This window comes from Neolamprologus multifasciatus, chromosome 22, assembly GCF_963576455.1.
Source record: "Neolamprologus multifasciatus chromosome 22, fNeoMul1.2, whole genome shotgun sequence".
Lineage (NCBI taxonomy): Eukaryota > Metazoa > Chordata > Actinopteri > Cichliformes > Cichlidae > Neolamprologus > Neolamprologus multifasciatus.
Genome location: NC_140459.1, coordinates 8,303,650 through 8,320,286, shown reverse-complemented (window position 1 = coordinate 8,320,286; position 16,637 = coordinate 8,303,650). Strand labels below are relative to the sequence as shown.

The 16,637-nt window shown below is 39.9% G+C and overlaps 2 protein-coding genes across 2 annotated transcripts in view; one reads left to right on the top strand and one right to left on the bottom strand.

Moving 5' to 3' along the window:
- The first annotated feature begins 910 nt into the window (after window positions 1-910).
- trhrb (thyrotropin-releasing hormone receptor b) lies at window positions 911-7,796 on the top strand. Its single transcript, XM_085148020.1, has 2 exons — window positions 911-2,335; window positions 4,844-7,796. The coding sequence occupies exons 1-2, from the start codon at window positions 1,553-1,555 to the stop codon at window positions 5,267-5,269; spliced, it is 1,209 nt and encodes a 402-aa protein (XP_085004146.1). The 5' UTR covers window positions 911-1,552; the 3' UTR covers window positions 5,270-7,796.
- A 3,719-nt stretch (window positions 7,797-11,515) lies between these two features.
- The window catches only part of nudcd1 (NudC domain containing 1), a 72,752-nt gene continuing 67,630 nt past the window's right edge, over window positions 11,516-16,637 (bottom strand). Inside the window, exon 11 of the mRNA XM_085148018.1 lies at window positions 11,516-16,625. The gene's annotated coding sequence lies outside the window, so the exon portion shown is untranslated. The remainder of the gene's footprint in view (window positions 16,626-16,637) is intronic.

Below are 16,637 nucleotides of genomic sequence, written 5' to 3'. Positions count from 1 at the left end.
AAAAAGCAGGGTGTACTTTAACAGAAGTGTCCATCTCTTAAATCTTTAATCTCTTAAATCTCTCCATTACAATTCATTCATTGATCCATCCATTCATCTTCAACTACTTCACTTCAGAGCTCCTCTGGAGCCTATCCAATCTGTGATAGGACGAAAAGCAAGCTACACGCTGAACAGGTCACCAATCTGTTGTAGGGCTGAGAGACAGACAACCATTCATGCCTACAGCCAATTTAGAGTCACCAATTAACCCAGCATGGATGTCTTTGGACTGAGGGAGGAAGAGAGCCCTAAGAGAACCCACGCTCAAACAGGGAGAATATGCAAACTTCACATGGAGAGGCCCAGGGATTCAATACCAGGACAACTGTGCTGACCACTGCACAAACATATGTCCATAATAAACAGACAACAAAACAATATAATTTATATATTTTTCTTCTCAGCTGACTTCACATTTATTTTTCAGTAGCTGTACACCTGGTCACAGCTGTGATATTGCTAATAAAACAATTGGAGTTTTGTTTAAGGATTAAAATGAATTAAAAGACAATATAAAAATAGGGCTGACCAGTGATTTGTAGTCAAACCAAAACATTTTTAGATGGAAGTTAAAGTGGTTTTCATGGGGACTCAAACGCAGGACTCATTTTCAGTAATCCCTGAGCTCATTTCTATGAGTGATTTTAGAGCATTTATACAGCAGTCTTTATGTAATAAAGAAATCAGGATTGAGGCTCACAAATTTGTTCATATTGACGCCTTCTTTTTGCACATGGATCACAGGAAATGTTTTCTGAATATGTTCGGCCATACTTCGAAACAGCATGCACTTTTCCAACCTCCGCCTTCATGTTCACCTGGAAGCGTGTACATGCTGATTAGCGCTGTCGTAAAAAAAGAAAAAGGAAAAAGGAAAAGGAAAAAAGAAAAAGAAAAAAAAGAGCGCCGTTCATGAAGTTTAAGTGACAGTCTGTTGCGCAAGACAGCAAATCAACGAACTGTGACAAATTTGTAAATGTTTTATTCATCATTATGAGCGGCAGCACTAACACTGATTCATGCAGTGGTAATAATAAAATATCAGATAAACAGGAAAATATTCTAACATTTTGCCGCTTGGCCAGCTGGTTTTGTTGATGGGGGAGGTCTGGTTTGGAAAATGTAATCATGGGCTAATCCCCTCGCATGCGTATGACAGCTCGTGCCAAAAGGAAGGCTCAAAAAGCAAACCTCCATCTGTCCGCCAGACACAGTTGTTCCGACGAGAATAAGGTAGCGCGTCGCCTTTTACGCACAGCACTGCGGCGGAATTAAAGCAGAGTCCGAGCAGCTCTTTGTCACTTCGTCGTTTTTCAACGTGCACCGCAAGCTTTCGTCTTTACTTTGTGTGTGTGCGTTTCATATTGACTTTCCAGACCTGTAAAGTTTTTGGACTTCTAACTTCTATCGCGCGTAAAACCAGGCTGGCGCGCGAGAACACTGCAAAGCCTCTTTTTAAAAAAACAAAAACAACAACAAATTCCTCATTTATTTGAACCTTTTAAACGAGATGGAAAACTTCACATCAGCTCCATTGGAGAACAATACTTTACCGACATGGGTGGACCACAGCATTCAGTACAAAGTGATTAGCAGTTGTCTGCTCTTCATGATTTGTGCTCTTGGAATTGTTGGCAATGTTATGGTGATCCTGGTGGTGCTCACTACTAAACATATGAGGACTCCCACCAACTGCTACCTGGTGAGTTTGGCTGTGGCTGACCTGATGGTGCTCACAACGGCTGGTTTGCCAGCTATTCCGGAAAGTATCTTTGTATCTTGGGTGTTTGGCCGCTATGGGTGCCTCTGCATCACCTACTTTCAGTACCTCGGGATCAACGCCTCCTCTTGCTCCATAACAGCTTTCACTATCGAGAGATACATCGCCATCTGCCACCCGATTAAAGCCCAGTTCCTGTGCACGCTGTCCAGAGCAAAAAAGATCATTTTGTTCGTCTGGGCTTTCACTTCCATTTACTGCTTGATGTGGTTTTACCTGTCAAACATCCAGGAAACGGTGTACAAAAACATCACCATCGTCACCTGCGCCTACAGAGTTGCCAGGAAGTTTTATTTACCCATTTACTTTTTTGATTTCGGCGTCTTTTTCGTGCTGCCGCTGCTGCTCTCCGCGGTTTTGTACGGCCTCATCGCCAGGATCCTCTTCCTCAACCCGCTGCCCTCCGACCCTAAAGACAAGAAGAAGAACGGACACAAAAACCACGCCATCAACAAGAACACCAGTTGTAAAAACTCTCGACACTCCAGCTCCACCGCGACCTCCCGCAGACAGGTGGGTGGTGTGTGAGCGTGGGGAGGATGAGAGCCAGGATGTTTTTACTCTGCTCATTCAGCGAGATGTTGCAATTTTTTCGCACGGGTTCGTAAAATTATTCAAATATAAATGAATGAATAAACCTAGTCACATTCTACATACATTTTAATACCACTTATTAAAAGACAAAGTAAATATTTTAAAGTAATTAGGAGTGGAAATAGTTGTCATTTTCAGTATACAAAGGAGTTTTTAACATTTCTTCATTAAAAATAAGTATAATTATAGTGATTGTTTTGTTAGTTCATTTGATATAAGCTCTACATGTGAAAACTGAAGGTTTCTACTGAGTGCAATCAAAAACCCAAAGATGGACTTCTTATTCTACGATTGCAAAGAAATGAAATGAAACAAATTAACATTCTCATGAAAAATAGCAAAAGATAAAAACAATGACCTCATCACAATTACAAGTTTTGAATGTTTTCCACACCATAAAGATAGCCCCTCCATGTGTTAGAAGTACCTCTGCAGCATCATTTAGTATGCACAGGAAATGAATATGCAAATTGAACCACACCTCCCACCTTAGCCTCTTGTCACTGCTGCTGCAAGACTCACTCAGAAGTGCTCTGGAGAGAATAGAAAAGCACCATCTCTCATAGAAGTGTGTGTTAAGTGTGAGAGGAAAACCCAGCCCTTCATTTAAAAATCAGTAGGTTAGGAACACAGAGTCCGGGCATGTTCCACAAGTGAGAAGAAAAAAAACTGAATAAATAAAATCCACAAAGACTGGAGGAAAGCATTTAAACTGATCAACACTTGCGACAAAGCTTTTATTTCACTTACAGTGACTCACTGAGTTCTCACCAAGTGAAGTTACCTTCAATTCACCTGGGTCGTCTCTCATCTTCTGCCTGTTTGACAGTTTCACTGACACACACACACAAACACACGCACACACACACACAAATTATGAAACGATGGGCAGCAAAACAGCAGTAGAGACTCCCACAGTGAGCTGAAATGAACCAAGTGCACATGCACAACATGAACCTTTGGCTTGTTACATAAATCTTATCCTGTACTGCCAGCTTTCATAAGCCAGCTCCACCCCACAATCTAAAGGGACTGGTTGGTTGTCTGAATCTGTTATATTGAAGCTGTTATTCATATACTGTAATTCCAATGTGATTTAAAACTTGTTTATATATTTATTATAATGTGTATATTAAAGAGGTATTGAACGCTGGGGTCAGTCTAAACTATTTTAGCCTAATTCTGGACAACATGTCTGTAATGGGGTTACCAGGAAGGAAGAGATTGGCAATGATTCAACAACCAGAAACCCTGCAAAGTCAATTAAAATCAGCCAATGTATTGACAACAGAGGGAACAGCCAATAGCAACAAATACTGGTCATATTGGTCAACTTAGAAGCAAGCGATTGAAGTGACCACCTACTGAACTGAAGGATACTGTTGACTGACATATGGCAGGGTTTACCTGTGCAACTGGAGCCTGGAATGACTTAGGACCGAGAGCCAGCTACAAAGTGATGCATTTTAGATCATGTTATATATGAACAGGGTGATTATCATCATTTTTTCTTGTGTCGGGTGTCATAACGGATGAAAACTGATGCTCCATCGCATCGCCCTAGCTGAGAAAGGCTAGCTCGTTTTTGATGATGGGGCAGGGAAATGAAAAAGCCAATAATATATAGTCTGCTTCGGATTTTGTGTTCATTTTCTTTTCTGGAAATCATGAAGGGAGCCATTCCACTTCCCACAAATTCCTTTCTACAGAATCTGACTACAGTTCAGCCAGAGGTGCAGCAGAGGGCGCTTATTCAATAAAAAGGAATGGAGAGGAGTTGAGATCAAAAAAGCCTAAATATTATTTTAGTTGTTGCAAAATAAAATAATACAATTACAGTGAACAAGTCATACTCATAATCATTGTGCTAATGCAGTTCTGGTCCACTGATGATTTAGGAAAGAGACGCTCCCTTGGCGTTGCTCACTTGCAAGTATTTCTCAGCACATGTTAGAAATGTAGTTAAACTGTGTGTGTATATGAAGTGTCATGTTGTGGTGGTTGAAGGTTATGTTACCAGGAGGCTGCTGCTAGAAATACTCTACTTCTGCTGCTGGCTTCATGCCTGAAATCAACAAAGCGTGGGCTGAAAGTAGCTCCCAGAGTGTGACAACCAAAAGGCTCGTGGAAAGGTTTTTAATTAAAATCAAAGCAACATTTATTATCGGAACCTCTTTTATCTGAAGCAGAAGTTCGGAGAGTGGGAGTTCTTGAGTGCTTAGAAGTTTTCTTTCCTTTCACATCATCCTCGATGTTAAAGACAACGACCAAGACGGGTTGGTTACCGATGAGTAGTCCGTCATATCCCTCGGTCAAGAGGACACTGGACAAGAAATACTGTGTGGTCACAAGCCTGCATTAATAAATAAAACCAGCTTCTCCATATGCAGGAGCAGTTCTCATATTTCTCCTTCCTTCCCACTGCAGGTGACCAAGATGCTGGCAGTGGTGGTAATCCTCTTCGCCCTGCTCTGGATGCCGTACCGCACTCTGGTGGTGGTCAACTCCTTCCTGGACACGGCCTATTTGGACAGCTGGTTCGTGCTTTTCTGCAAAATCTGCATCTACCTCAACAGCGCCATCAACCCAGTCATCTACAATGCCATGTCTCAGAAATTTCGTGCCGCTTTCCGCAAGATCTGCCGCTGTGGGAGGAAAGGCTCGGATAAACCCGCCACCTACAGCGTGGCCCTCACCTACAGCGCCGTCAAGGATACATCAATGGTGGAAAGCACTGATCACTTCACGACCGAGCTGGAGGAGCTCACTGTCACTGACGAACTGCTGTCTGATCAGAAAATGATGTTCCCAGACCCCTGTGTCTACGGAAAGGTGAACTTCAGTGACAATTGAGGTTTTCTTTGAGGCCAGAGAGATTTTTTTTTTTTTTTTTTGGGGGGGGGGGGGGGGGGGGATCAATTGAAAAATAAAGACTTTGAAAATGTTGCTTAATGGAGTCTGTCAAGTGCAAGTATTGTTTTCTCAGTGCTTGCTTACATTTCAAAGCGAGGCTGCTGAAGCTAGAGATGTAAACACAGATTGCAGCCAGTGATGCGTAACAGCAGGCTTTGCCAAACACACTCTTTATGAGGCGTGATCCCGGACATTGTAAAGCCACCAACACGGACAGATAAGCACTCTCATCACTCAGCTGTTATCTTATCTTTTCCACATAATATCAGGTATATGAGTCAACAACCCATGAATGCGAACGACAACACTGTTCCCACTTCAAATACACGGTGTTGCGTTATAACTCCGATTAGCACCGACTCAATTCTGATCTTTAAGCCTGAATGACGCAACAAGGCACGTCAAGAGGAAATAAACTGAACTTGAATGCTCAGACATCCTTTGAAGAGGTTCTGTCAATAAACTGGCCTTGACGCATTTATTTTCACCCACAAAGCCGGCGATCGGTACGTTGTACCGAAGAATACCGAAGGCAGATCAGAATTCTTCGAGTGGAATTTAGTCGTTATCATTAGATTCCCCCCACTTTTAAATAAAATTTAGGATGAGTTATTATTATCAGCTTCACACACACAGAGTTCTTCTCAGAAATAAGGTGAATTATCATACTTGCAACCCCCCCCCCCCCCCCCCCCCCCCCCCCCCAAATCCTCACCCTATACAGCTTTAATAACTGCATGCCTGCCTCCCTGACGTTTTCAAGGCAGGTGGTCCATTAAAGGGTGAGTCACACATGAACCTTCACTGACAAAACAGGCCCTATTTTCGCTGTGAAGGACACGTACAGTGTGCAGCCTCGAGCACAATGTAAAACCAAGACAGATTTGGCTGTGAGTGCTCTGCAGGAAGGGAATTTGCTGGGAGTTTTATTTTCTCCAAGGACAAGCATTCACCGACAGACAGAGGCTGCCAAACTATATAAAGCACTTTGTAACTTGAATTCAGAAAGTGCCATGATGCCATTTATGTGTTATCCTGTTTCTAAAAAGGCATACATCATAAAGAGTTTATAAGTTCTAACTGAAGACTTTATTTAGAGGCGAGACATTTTTATAGAGCTTATTTTAAGAACTTTTTGGCTACCTTATCTATAGCTCTAAAGTCTTAAGATTTTTTAAATTAAACCCCGTGTTTGATTCTACTGATGGTCAGCATTTGTGTTTGCTTTCTGCTTTTATTGTTCTTTGACATATTTTTGCTTTTTGATGGTAGTCTGGCATTGCTGTGCAAGATTTCAGATGGGTGTGGGAAAGAAAGCATTGCAGGTAACTTTACAGTTCTGATTGTAATTACATTATATGGACAAAAGAAATGGGGTACACACCTCTTGATCTTTGAATTCAGATGTTTTCAGTTTCATTGCCACAAGTGTCGAGATCAAGCTTCTAGCCATGCAGTGTGCCTTTACAAACACCTGTGAAAGAAGGTTGTTCTACAGCGTGCCACCCTTGCAGCATGTCGATATGTAACAGAAAGCACAGAAGCCTGGCCGTGAAGTGTCAGACCAGTTGCAGAGCAGGCTTTCTGAGTGCCAAGGTTCACAGTTTATAAATGGGATCATGAGATTGGTTTCCATGGACTAGCTGTTGGTGTAGGTGTAATGTGTAAGTGGTCCAGTACTTTTGTTCATATAATGTATATCTGCAATCTTAGCCTAAAAAACTAACCAGGCAAAATCAAAGCACGTCTACGAATGGAGAGTATTTTGATCAGTGAGCCAAGCTTACCTGGGCTGAATATTTGATATTACAAAAGCCAGCAAACATATAACTGCATAACATTGGTGACAGTTATAATGGTGATAAATATACTGAAAATAAAAGTGGACCCACGATACAGCCTTGAGGAACACCACAATTAAAATGTAGAAATGTTCATTTTCTATGGCCAAACAGAGGTTCTGTCGAAGAGATGGAAACTTCAAAGATGGATTCCCTTAATATGTAACACACTTTTGACATACCCTTTTTATATGCCTTACGGTCTTTTCCTAAATGATTATTTTATTTTACTTTATCCATGCATTAAAAACTGCTTTGAATTTTTCTTCGAGCAGCAGCAGCGGTGGTTGTAAACCTCAGTGTCAGATACTGTATATGTACAGTGCCACAGAGATTTGGTGTAACATATACGATGTGGTGATATAGTTTAGCTGCAGCATGGTGATTTGAGGCTGAAGCAAAGTGAATTCAGTGTTTTGTTCTGTGTTATGTATCCTGTGAACTGTGGATTTAACAAACCGTCGCTTTGCTCATCCCGCTTCTAGTTGTGAGAGCCGTCAGTGAGCCGGTGAACACTGCTGGATGGACGTAAGATGAATACTGAAGATGTGCTGATGTTGTGTGGCATTTTCTGCCAGATCAGTGACTTTTTACTGTTTTCAGTCTGAGCACTGTCTGCCACACAGGGAAATATGATTGGGTAGACACAGCAGAGGAAGAGTGGGTTTCATCACTGCTGAATGTGGAAGATAGTTTTAATACTGCATATGCATCATGTTACAGTGGATTAATGCATTTGTGTGTGTTTATGTCCCATGTGTTTTTAAAGTGCTTGTTATTTATGGCAACTCGTTTGTATATCTTTATGATACTCTTGCGTTCACTATTGCACATTCAAAGTTTATTAATATTACTTTGTGATGTACTATTTGGAAGCTGCTGCTTTGATCTTGCTTCTAAAATTATTGTGGTCCTGTGAATATGTTTGATGGCTCTCTAGAAATAGTTCATTTGTAATTTTTATTTCCTTGTGTCAAAATAAAGTTATTTCTGGAAATAAAGTAGTGTATTTTCCATGTGGTGAAGAGGCATTCTAGCTTTATTTTCCCCAGAGAAATCTTTGCAGGTTTCTGAGAAAATCCCAAACAGAAGGTGAACAGAGAAAGATTTAATTTTGGGGGGGTCACACAATGGGTTGTGTGTTTCTGTATCATATATAGCAATATATAATATATATAATGTACATTTAGATAATTCTATAAAAGCAGAACAAAAATAAATCCTAATTTCAAATGAAATGATCAGAAATTAATTCAAACATCTACATTAGTGTAGCTGGTTACTGGAAATTTTACTGGTTAATACTGGTTAATATACTGGTTAAATATACTGGTTAATTTTAGTTAAAGACTTCTCTTTAGCTCTGAGTCAGTTTGTTTGCTTTGTGACTGATCAGCATTTGTACATTTATTTCACAGGCACTGGCCATCAGTGTTGGTCAAGTTACTTGAAAAAAGTAATCAGTAACTAATTACCAATTACTTCCCCCAAAAATTAATCCCGTTACTTTACTGATTACTTATTTTCAAAAGTAATTAATTACTTAGTTACTTAGTTACTTTTTAAAAACATGATTTACAACCTGAATAGGTGATAAAGAAATAGATCTTTCAGCCCAATTCTACTTTTTCTGCATAATCCATCATACAAAATGTAATCCAATGGAAAAGTCCCTTTTTAAAACTTGTTTTATTAGTTTTAATCTTTTAACTTTATGCATCAAGCAAAAATTTAATTAAATACAACATTCACTTACTGGAAGAAATTTGTTTAACATTTAAACCTATTTTCTGCACATTCCAGCACATAAAATAAAATATTTGTGTTTACACTCAGTCTTTCAAATAGATGCAAGTAAAACACGGCAGAAAATAAATAAAATCAAAGACTAGCGGTCCTGTTGCTCTATTTTCACCTGTAAAGCAGGAGTGGGGTAGGCGGAGTTGTGCCCTGGTGCAGGTGTGCCGCAGCGGTCAGTGGAAGAATCCGCGAGTTTCTCTGTGAATTTCCCATTACGTCGTTGTGCACTCGGTGCTTGTTTGGGGTTTTTTTCGCTGTAAAAAGAAGTTTTCTTCCCACGCACAACGGACACTAATGTTTTTGTCACTTTTTATGGAATCAAACTCAAAGTAAGGTCAGTACTTCCACGCTTTAAACGCTGCACGCTCATACTCTCTCCCGCACTCGATATATTATCCATTGTTAATCTGCGCACAGCTGTTGTCACGAACGTCGCACTCGCTTACGTCACTGTCATGAGACATTCTCGCAAAAAACTCACGGTTTTAGTAACGCAGCGTTCCTACGGGAAAGTAACTGTAATCTAATTACCGTTTTTGCAATAGTAATCCCTTACTTTACTCGTTACTTGAAAAAAGTAATCGGATTACGCTTTACAAGTAACGCGTTACTGCCCATCTCTGCTGGCCATTAATGACCAAAAAATACATCAGTGTCCAGTGATTCTGTTAAAAAAAAAGTAAATTATTAATAAATACTCAGATGTTACCAGCAAGCTAGTAAATGTCCACTGTGAATGTAGTAGAAAATAATCCCCTTACCTTTCAGACTAATTTAGCTCCTATTTTTCACCCCACAATTCTACTGTTTTGGTCTCTAATATCATCAGCCTCATTTCTAGCTAATGAACAGAGTGGTTTATGTAGCAGCTAATGATCTGAAATTAGGGTTAATATTGAGCTTACATTTAGAAAGTGCCCCCAAAAAACAACTTTTAATGAGTGCTATTATCTGCTAGATGTGTACCCATGATACCGTGACCCATGAATATATTAAGATACCAAAAATCACAGTCATTTCAGTAAAAGCTGCTAAGCTGCACATACACCACTCACAAGAGGTACACAGACGTTCCGCATGCTTTCCAGTTTTGTGCCCATTCAGCATGCTTCTTCCAAGTCAAACCTGGAGAAAGAAAGCAAAAGATTCCTACCTGACAATGTCCTGTTGCCTCCCTGCACACATGAATGAACTTCAATAAAGCAACAGTGCAACCTTAGACTACTTACAAAAGTAGCCATAGTCACATCATTAGTTTTTTTCCACTTTAAAGCTTTAAACATAACATATTAATCACCTCTATGTTGGTTTTTTGGAGCCAAAGGTTGTTTCTTCTTGTGCATATTTGGACAAGAAGCTGGAGTGCTATGTTAACAGCTAAAGCTAGCATTTTTTGTTAGCAAGATGAATTCATTCATTGTGCGGCTGCAGCACAAAGACACACCTTGTAACAGTCACAATGGTGTGGTGTCTCTTTAAGACAATGTAAGGTAAGGGTTAGTGATGTCACTATGCGCCACTGCCCTCTTTGGAGTAAGAGAGTAACGAGCTTCCATGTGAGTATATAGACAAAGACAGACCTTATATCTTTTACGTCTCTAACAATTTGCAATGTTACGGGTTGTAGGAACTGTGCTTCATGTATGATAAAATCCATGCCTTGTAAGGTTGATGAAGAGAGTGTGCATTAAAGGACAAGCATTGTGGGATTCCCAGTACCAGCGTAGTCATTAGTTTTTCTGACTGTCCTAAGTGTTTCTACCCCTCCTCTCAACCACTGAGCATAACCCACATTACAACCTGCTGTCTGTATGGTACACTACTCCACATTATAATTTTTCAAAGTACCGACATCAAAAACACAGTCAAGAGATCTTAGTCAGCAACTCAAATTACTGGTTGTGAAAGGTTGTAAAACTTAATATTGAAATTACTGACGTTACTCTAGTCTAATATTTTTTTCCTGGCTTCTGTCTACCAATCAGTTTTCATCACTGACCTTTTTTTTCTGATGAAAACAAGACAATTCGGGGTGGCTGTAGCTCAGGAGCTGGTCACCTACTGATCGGAAGGTTGGTGGTTCGATCCCTGGCTCCTCCACTCTTCATGTCAAGTATCCTTGGGCAAGATACTAACCCCAACTTGCTCTCCGATGCATCCATCGGAGTATGAATGTGTGTGAATGTACTTAGAAAGCACTACGTATAGATAAAGTGCTTGTGAGAATGGGTGTGATTGGGTGAATGAGGCATGTTGTATAGAGCGCTTTGAGTACTCCGGGAGAGTAGAAAAGCGCTATATAAGAATCAGACCATTTACAATAGCTAAATAAAAACTAAAAAACACTAAAGTACAAAGACAGAAACTATGATGATATGTACTGATACTTTCATCAACACATATAAATCAGATAAAATATTCTGGATAGATGAGATCCAATCAGAACTAATTAGGCTGTGCAAAAAGGCGGGACAAGTTTAGAGGTGGTCAGTACAGAAGTAAACTCTTTCTGCAGTGAGGTTTTGTTTTTTCTCTCTCGAGATGTTATAACTTGCTCCCATGTTCCCTGTTTCCCATGAAAACATGACAAAATATCAGCACCCGGGGAGAGAAGAGTAGATATATGAGCACATTTCTCATTTTATGTCAAGGAAAACAAGATGCTATGTAAACTCTCACCGGTACAAATATGATCAACTTTAAAACTTTATATCTCAGAGAAATTTGATACCTAAATTGTGGCTAAAACTAAATGACGTTTCAGTCAAAAGACTGACTGCCTCTCTTCTGTGTGCTTTAAATCTCAGTGCTCTTCTGTCTGCTTTTCTATTCTCTACATCACTATCGCTTTGCCACGCTATCTGTCTCAATACTGTCATCATTATTCTAGTCCAATCATTTTCTTGCCCACCTTCTTTGGGCCAATCAGCTTGCTCTTTGTGTATTTTAAATACGTGCTCCCCATCATTTTGCCTTTCAGACTCTCATTCATGCAACCCATCTCCTCCCCGTCTTCACCTCTCAGGCACCTCGGTTAGAGCTCCATCCAAGCCTCAGTCTTTATCTTCACCACCAGCATCTAGACTCCCGAGGATCCTGTCCTAAATCCAATCCCAACTGGGATTCCGCTCTGCCATGATGGGTCATCGGAGCCTAATCGCCAAATACATTAATTTCTTTATCTTAATAAATCATGTTAAATTGTTCCAAGCGATCTCTCCTTATTGAACTACCTTTCAGACTTTCATTCCTGTAGCCTGCTTCGCTCTGGTCATTCAGAGCTCCATCACTAACATCTTGACTCAGACGGTCATGCTCTAATTCCAATCATTGCTGGGACTCTGTTCTGCTGTTTTTATTGGAGCCGAATCGCCAAATAACATCAATCAAATTCTGTATCTCAATAAATCACATTCATTTCTTCTAAATGGTCTCTCCTTATTTAAATATTGAGCAGACTGTACATTTTTTATTTCTACCTTAAGGTCAATTAACATGGTAGTCCATGGGCACTGACTGCAGTTTTCAGTACTTTGCATTTGCATAATTTTTCAGGATTTACAGTATAAATTGTCAAGGCTTTCCAGAAGTTATTGAACTAGATTAATCAAGTTCTGATCAATCCATCTCATTTTAGAGAGTTTTAAATGCACAGAAAAAAATGTACAGACAGTTATTTTCCAGTGATTGCAAATGTAGAATATCTAGTTTTTGGCCAGTGGGCTGTAATAACACTGTTTCGTAAATATACTGATACATATACAGTTTCTGGATGTGGTTTTTTCCATGTTATCTACAACAACTTCTGAAAGTCAGTGTTGAGATGACAGCTTTTTGTGACGTGCCCAAGTGTATTCATAAAAAGACACTACGTATATTCCTGTTGCATTAACGGTGCTTGTGAATAGTGTACATGATTTATTTCACATAGTGTTCTGACCTTCACACACAGCTCAATCAATAGTAGAAATAAATGAGCTGCTCAGTATATTATGTGTCAACCACAGCTCTTACCCAACTCATCATACGACAGACATCATGACGACACTAATTTACATTCTCTTTGGCAGCATATAGACATGAGACATACCTCGAGAGCATACACGAGAAGATAAACACACCACTTCTTGCCAGTAAATTTAGGGTCTGTCATCATGTCAAGCATCTCTGCAGTCTGGGAGACACTTCACGTACGTGCTAATTTAACGCCATTGCCAGGAATAAGCTGCATGAGGTGAATTTCAAAAAGGCTCCATACAGTTTCGTTGGAGTGTAAATAATGTTTTGCTGTGAGCCTAGCCTCTTGTGATCAGATGATCCAGATCTGCCATCAGCTCCAGACTCGGAGGTGAGAATGGCTATAAAACACCTCAGAAAGAAGACATTAACCTTTGGCCAGTTCTCTGATGAAGCCCTGTCTACAACCATGAAGGTACAATGGCTGTTTCTGTTAGATGGCCCCGTGTGTCACTTAGTGTCCTTTAAGTGGCTTACATCAAAGAAATACTGTGCTTTTTCCCAGGATGACTCATTTTAAGGATTAGTTCATCAAACTCACAAAAAATGAACCTCAGTATTTACCGCTAATAGATCTATGTACTTTTATACTTTTGACAGCCTTAGCTCTCATATGTTTTACTAGATATACAATAGAAACTGTCATCACCCCATCACAATGGAGGTACACCAATCAGCTCCTGCGGCCCCTTTAGTGAGCTCTGGGGAGTTTGGATGACAGGTCGACACGTTTGGCTTTTTGTCATATATCTTGAGATGTTGCTGAGCAGTTATTGAGGTGTGACAGGGCCAACTGTCCAACTGCAATGGAGACTGTTAGCTTAGGTGGGTGTTACGTATCAAAGAAACAGCGACATGCGTGATAGGATGTTTCCCAGCAGAAAACTTCACTGCAAGGTGATCATTTCATTTTACCTGTCAGTCAAACAAATTTGTGTGTCGTGCTTCAAGCATTGCAGGTTGATTTTAATAAGAAAGTCCCGCTAACTTCAAAGCAAACATTAGCGGTGCTAAATCTGGCATTTCTGTTGAGAGGCTGGTTTAGCTTTCAGTCACACAGACCTAGTGATCAGTTGGTGGTCTCTGCCTCCGGGCTTGGCCGGTGGCTGCTGCAGGTTCGTGACAATGCTCACAAAAACATCCAACTTTGACTCAAACTGCTGCAACCAATATGTTTCCAAAACGTACGACTGGAATTTTAAAAGAAAATCGTCTCTGTTTACTGTTTCTTGCCTTTGCACTTTTAACAGTTTCACCACCACTCCACAGCAAATTAGCAAGTGCTTGCAGACAAACTGGCATCTTGGGTAACCATGAAAATCATGCTAGAGGAAAGGACAAAGGATTAACCATCTAAGTCACATTATACTCATACTTTAAAAAAAAATTCATGGAGGAAACATTGAACATTACTGGTTCCCAAAAGAAACGTGGTTAGAAGCAAGACTGCAAAAAATCTTAGAATTTGGATTTTCTGCCCTTTTAAGGAACCAGACCAGCACATAAACAAGTTCTTGTGTACATACATCCACTGGATTCAGAAATCTGAGCCGACTGTAAGGACTGACCTGCACGAAACAGGTTTACTGCTTATTCCTGTAACCTGGCTCAAAGTAAAAGCCACCATCTGTGCATCTGCAATCAATATCAGTGTGTTTACCAAGTAGCCTTTACATCACCTGTAATGATCTGACATGTTTTGTGCAAATGTGGAATTGATCGGTATGCTGCGTAGGGTTAGAAGAAAAGCAATTTAGCAATTTACTTGAAGTAGAAAAGAAAAAACGAGCAGTTTTTACCCTTTACATTAAAACAAAAGTGTGAGTATTCTTACAATAAACATTTTTCACGTTATCCTGTGCATTCAGCTATTAACTGTGTGCAGTCATTTTTGAGATGTAAACTTTATCTCAAGAAGTGGGAGTAAATTTATTTGAAACTTCATCCTGTAATCAGTCAAAAAGACATTAGTTTGCCACCAACTGACAGGTGATTTCTGAGAACCGCAGAGGCAAATCTCCACAGCAATTACCCATTAGCAACAAGGACACAATCAAAAACTGTAGATTACCACTTAAAATCACGCTCCTTGTGTGACAGGATATAATTATCAGGCAGGCAGCGGGATGCAGGCCGGGAATTAGATGAATCACATTAGTGTCCCTCTGGAAGCTAAATAGCAGTGTATAGGCTGGATTTAGCTTAATCAAGAGTCAAAACAGACAAGATGCTGGGAGAGTTAAGTTATTAGACAGAATGATACAAAAAAAAAAATGCACTGAAATACATGATACAGTTAGAGAAAATGAAAATATGAAAAAATGGGCAGTGAAGGGAACATATACAGGTAAATGCAGTGATAAGAAACTTTATGGCTCATTAACCCTGAAATGAATGTGTTTCAGTCCAATAAAACGAGGTTGTTCTGTGATAATGGGCCTGTAAGGTACATTATAACACCCATTAAGTGGACATTAAGTGGACTGAGACAGCAACAAAGACGAGGGGTGGTGTAATTGCAGCTCTCTTGCTGCAAGCGTGCAGCCTTCAGCTTTTATGAATAATTACATGTAGAAGAAAACGAACTTCACAGAGAAATCGATTGTTTTCTGAAAAGACAAAAATATTTTGTATTAAACAGCTTCGGTGATGAAACCACGTGTTGTAAAACCTAGACAGTGAAAGGACCGAAACCTTTAATGAATTTGCCACCAAGTATTGCTTACTGGTCAACCATCCAAAGCAACAGACGGTAAATAAGGGAGGTGAGGAAGAGAGTGTGGGCAGGGTGGAGACAGGTGAGAGATGATGTTGAATATGGAGCTGCAAGGCGGAAGGAAAAGAGGAAAATCCCAGAGGAGCTTCATGGATTTTTATTCAATAATGTGAAATTAGACCTGCAGAGGGTTGGTGTGAAAGCAGATGATAGCAACAGTTGATCCAATGTGAAAATCCCTAAAGGGAGCAACTACGAGAAGAAGAATACTAATATACTGTGTACACATCAGTGAGTCACAAAAAAGACATATTTCTTTATTACAATAAGTGTGAGCTTCCAGTCAGGGAAACAAACACCATCTGGAAGCCTGAAAAACATAAAGAGATGTATTTAAATGATGGATGTAGGCATCACAACATCACCCACTGGTTTCGGGAATCTGCATTTTGATGCCTCCGTGTTGTTATTGTTTTATTGTTTTGATTATTTTTTTTGTTTCTTGCTTTTTTTTGGGCTTAGTTTGAACTAGAAGTTACTACATTTGAACACGACTGTTACGCAGGCTCAGAAATACACATACCTGCTAATTAGTAACAGATTAATAAAATACCAAAATTCCACTCACAAAAACTGAAGCACAAACCTCACGCATGATCTATAGCACACAGCAAGCCATAGCATATGTCTGACAATTACACTAAGACAGTACAAACACAGTTCAGTGACTTAAATTAGTGCAGATGCAGACTTGCAGACAGCAATCAGCTAGACGTGCTTTTTTAGCACACTTGCCATGTCTAAGGATTTTGGGACTGAAGAGTAAAGAAGACATAAAGCTGTCCTCGCATTTTTTTTTCTGTTATTTTTGATATGTTGTCTTTAAAGATGCTTTAGTCAGCACTGTGGAACAATCAAATTACTATATGTGGTG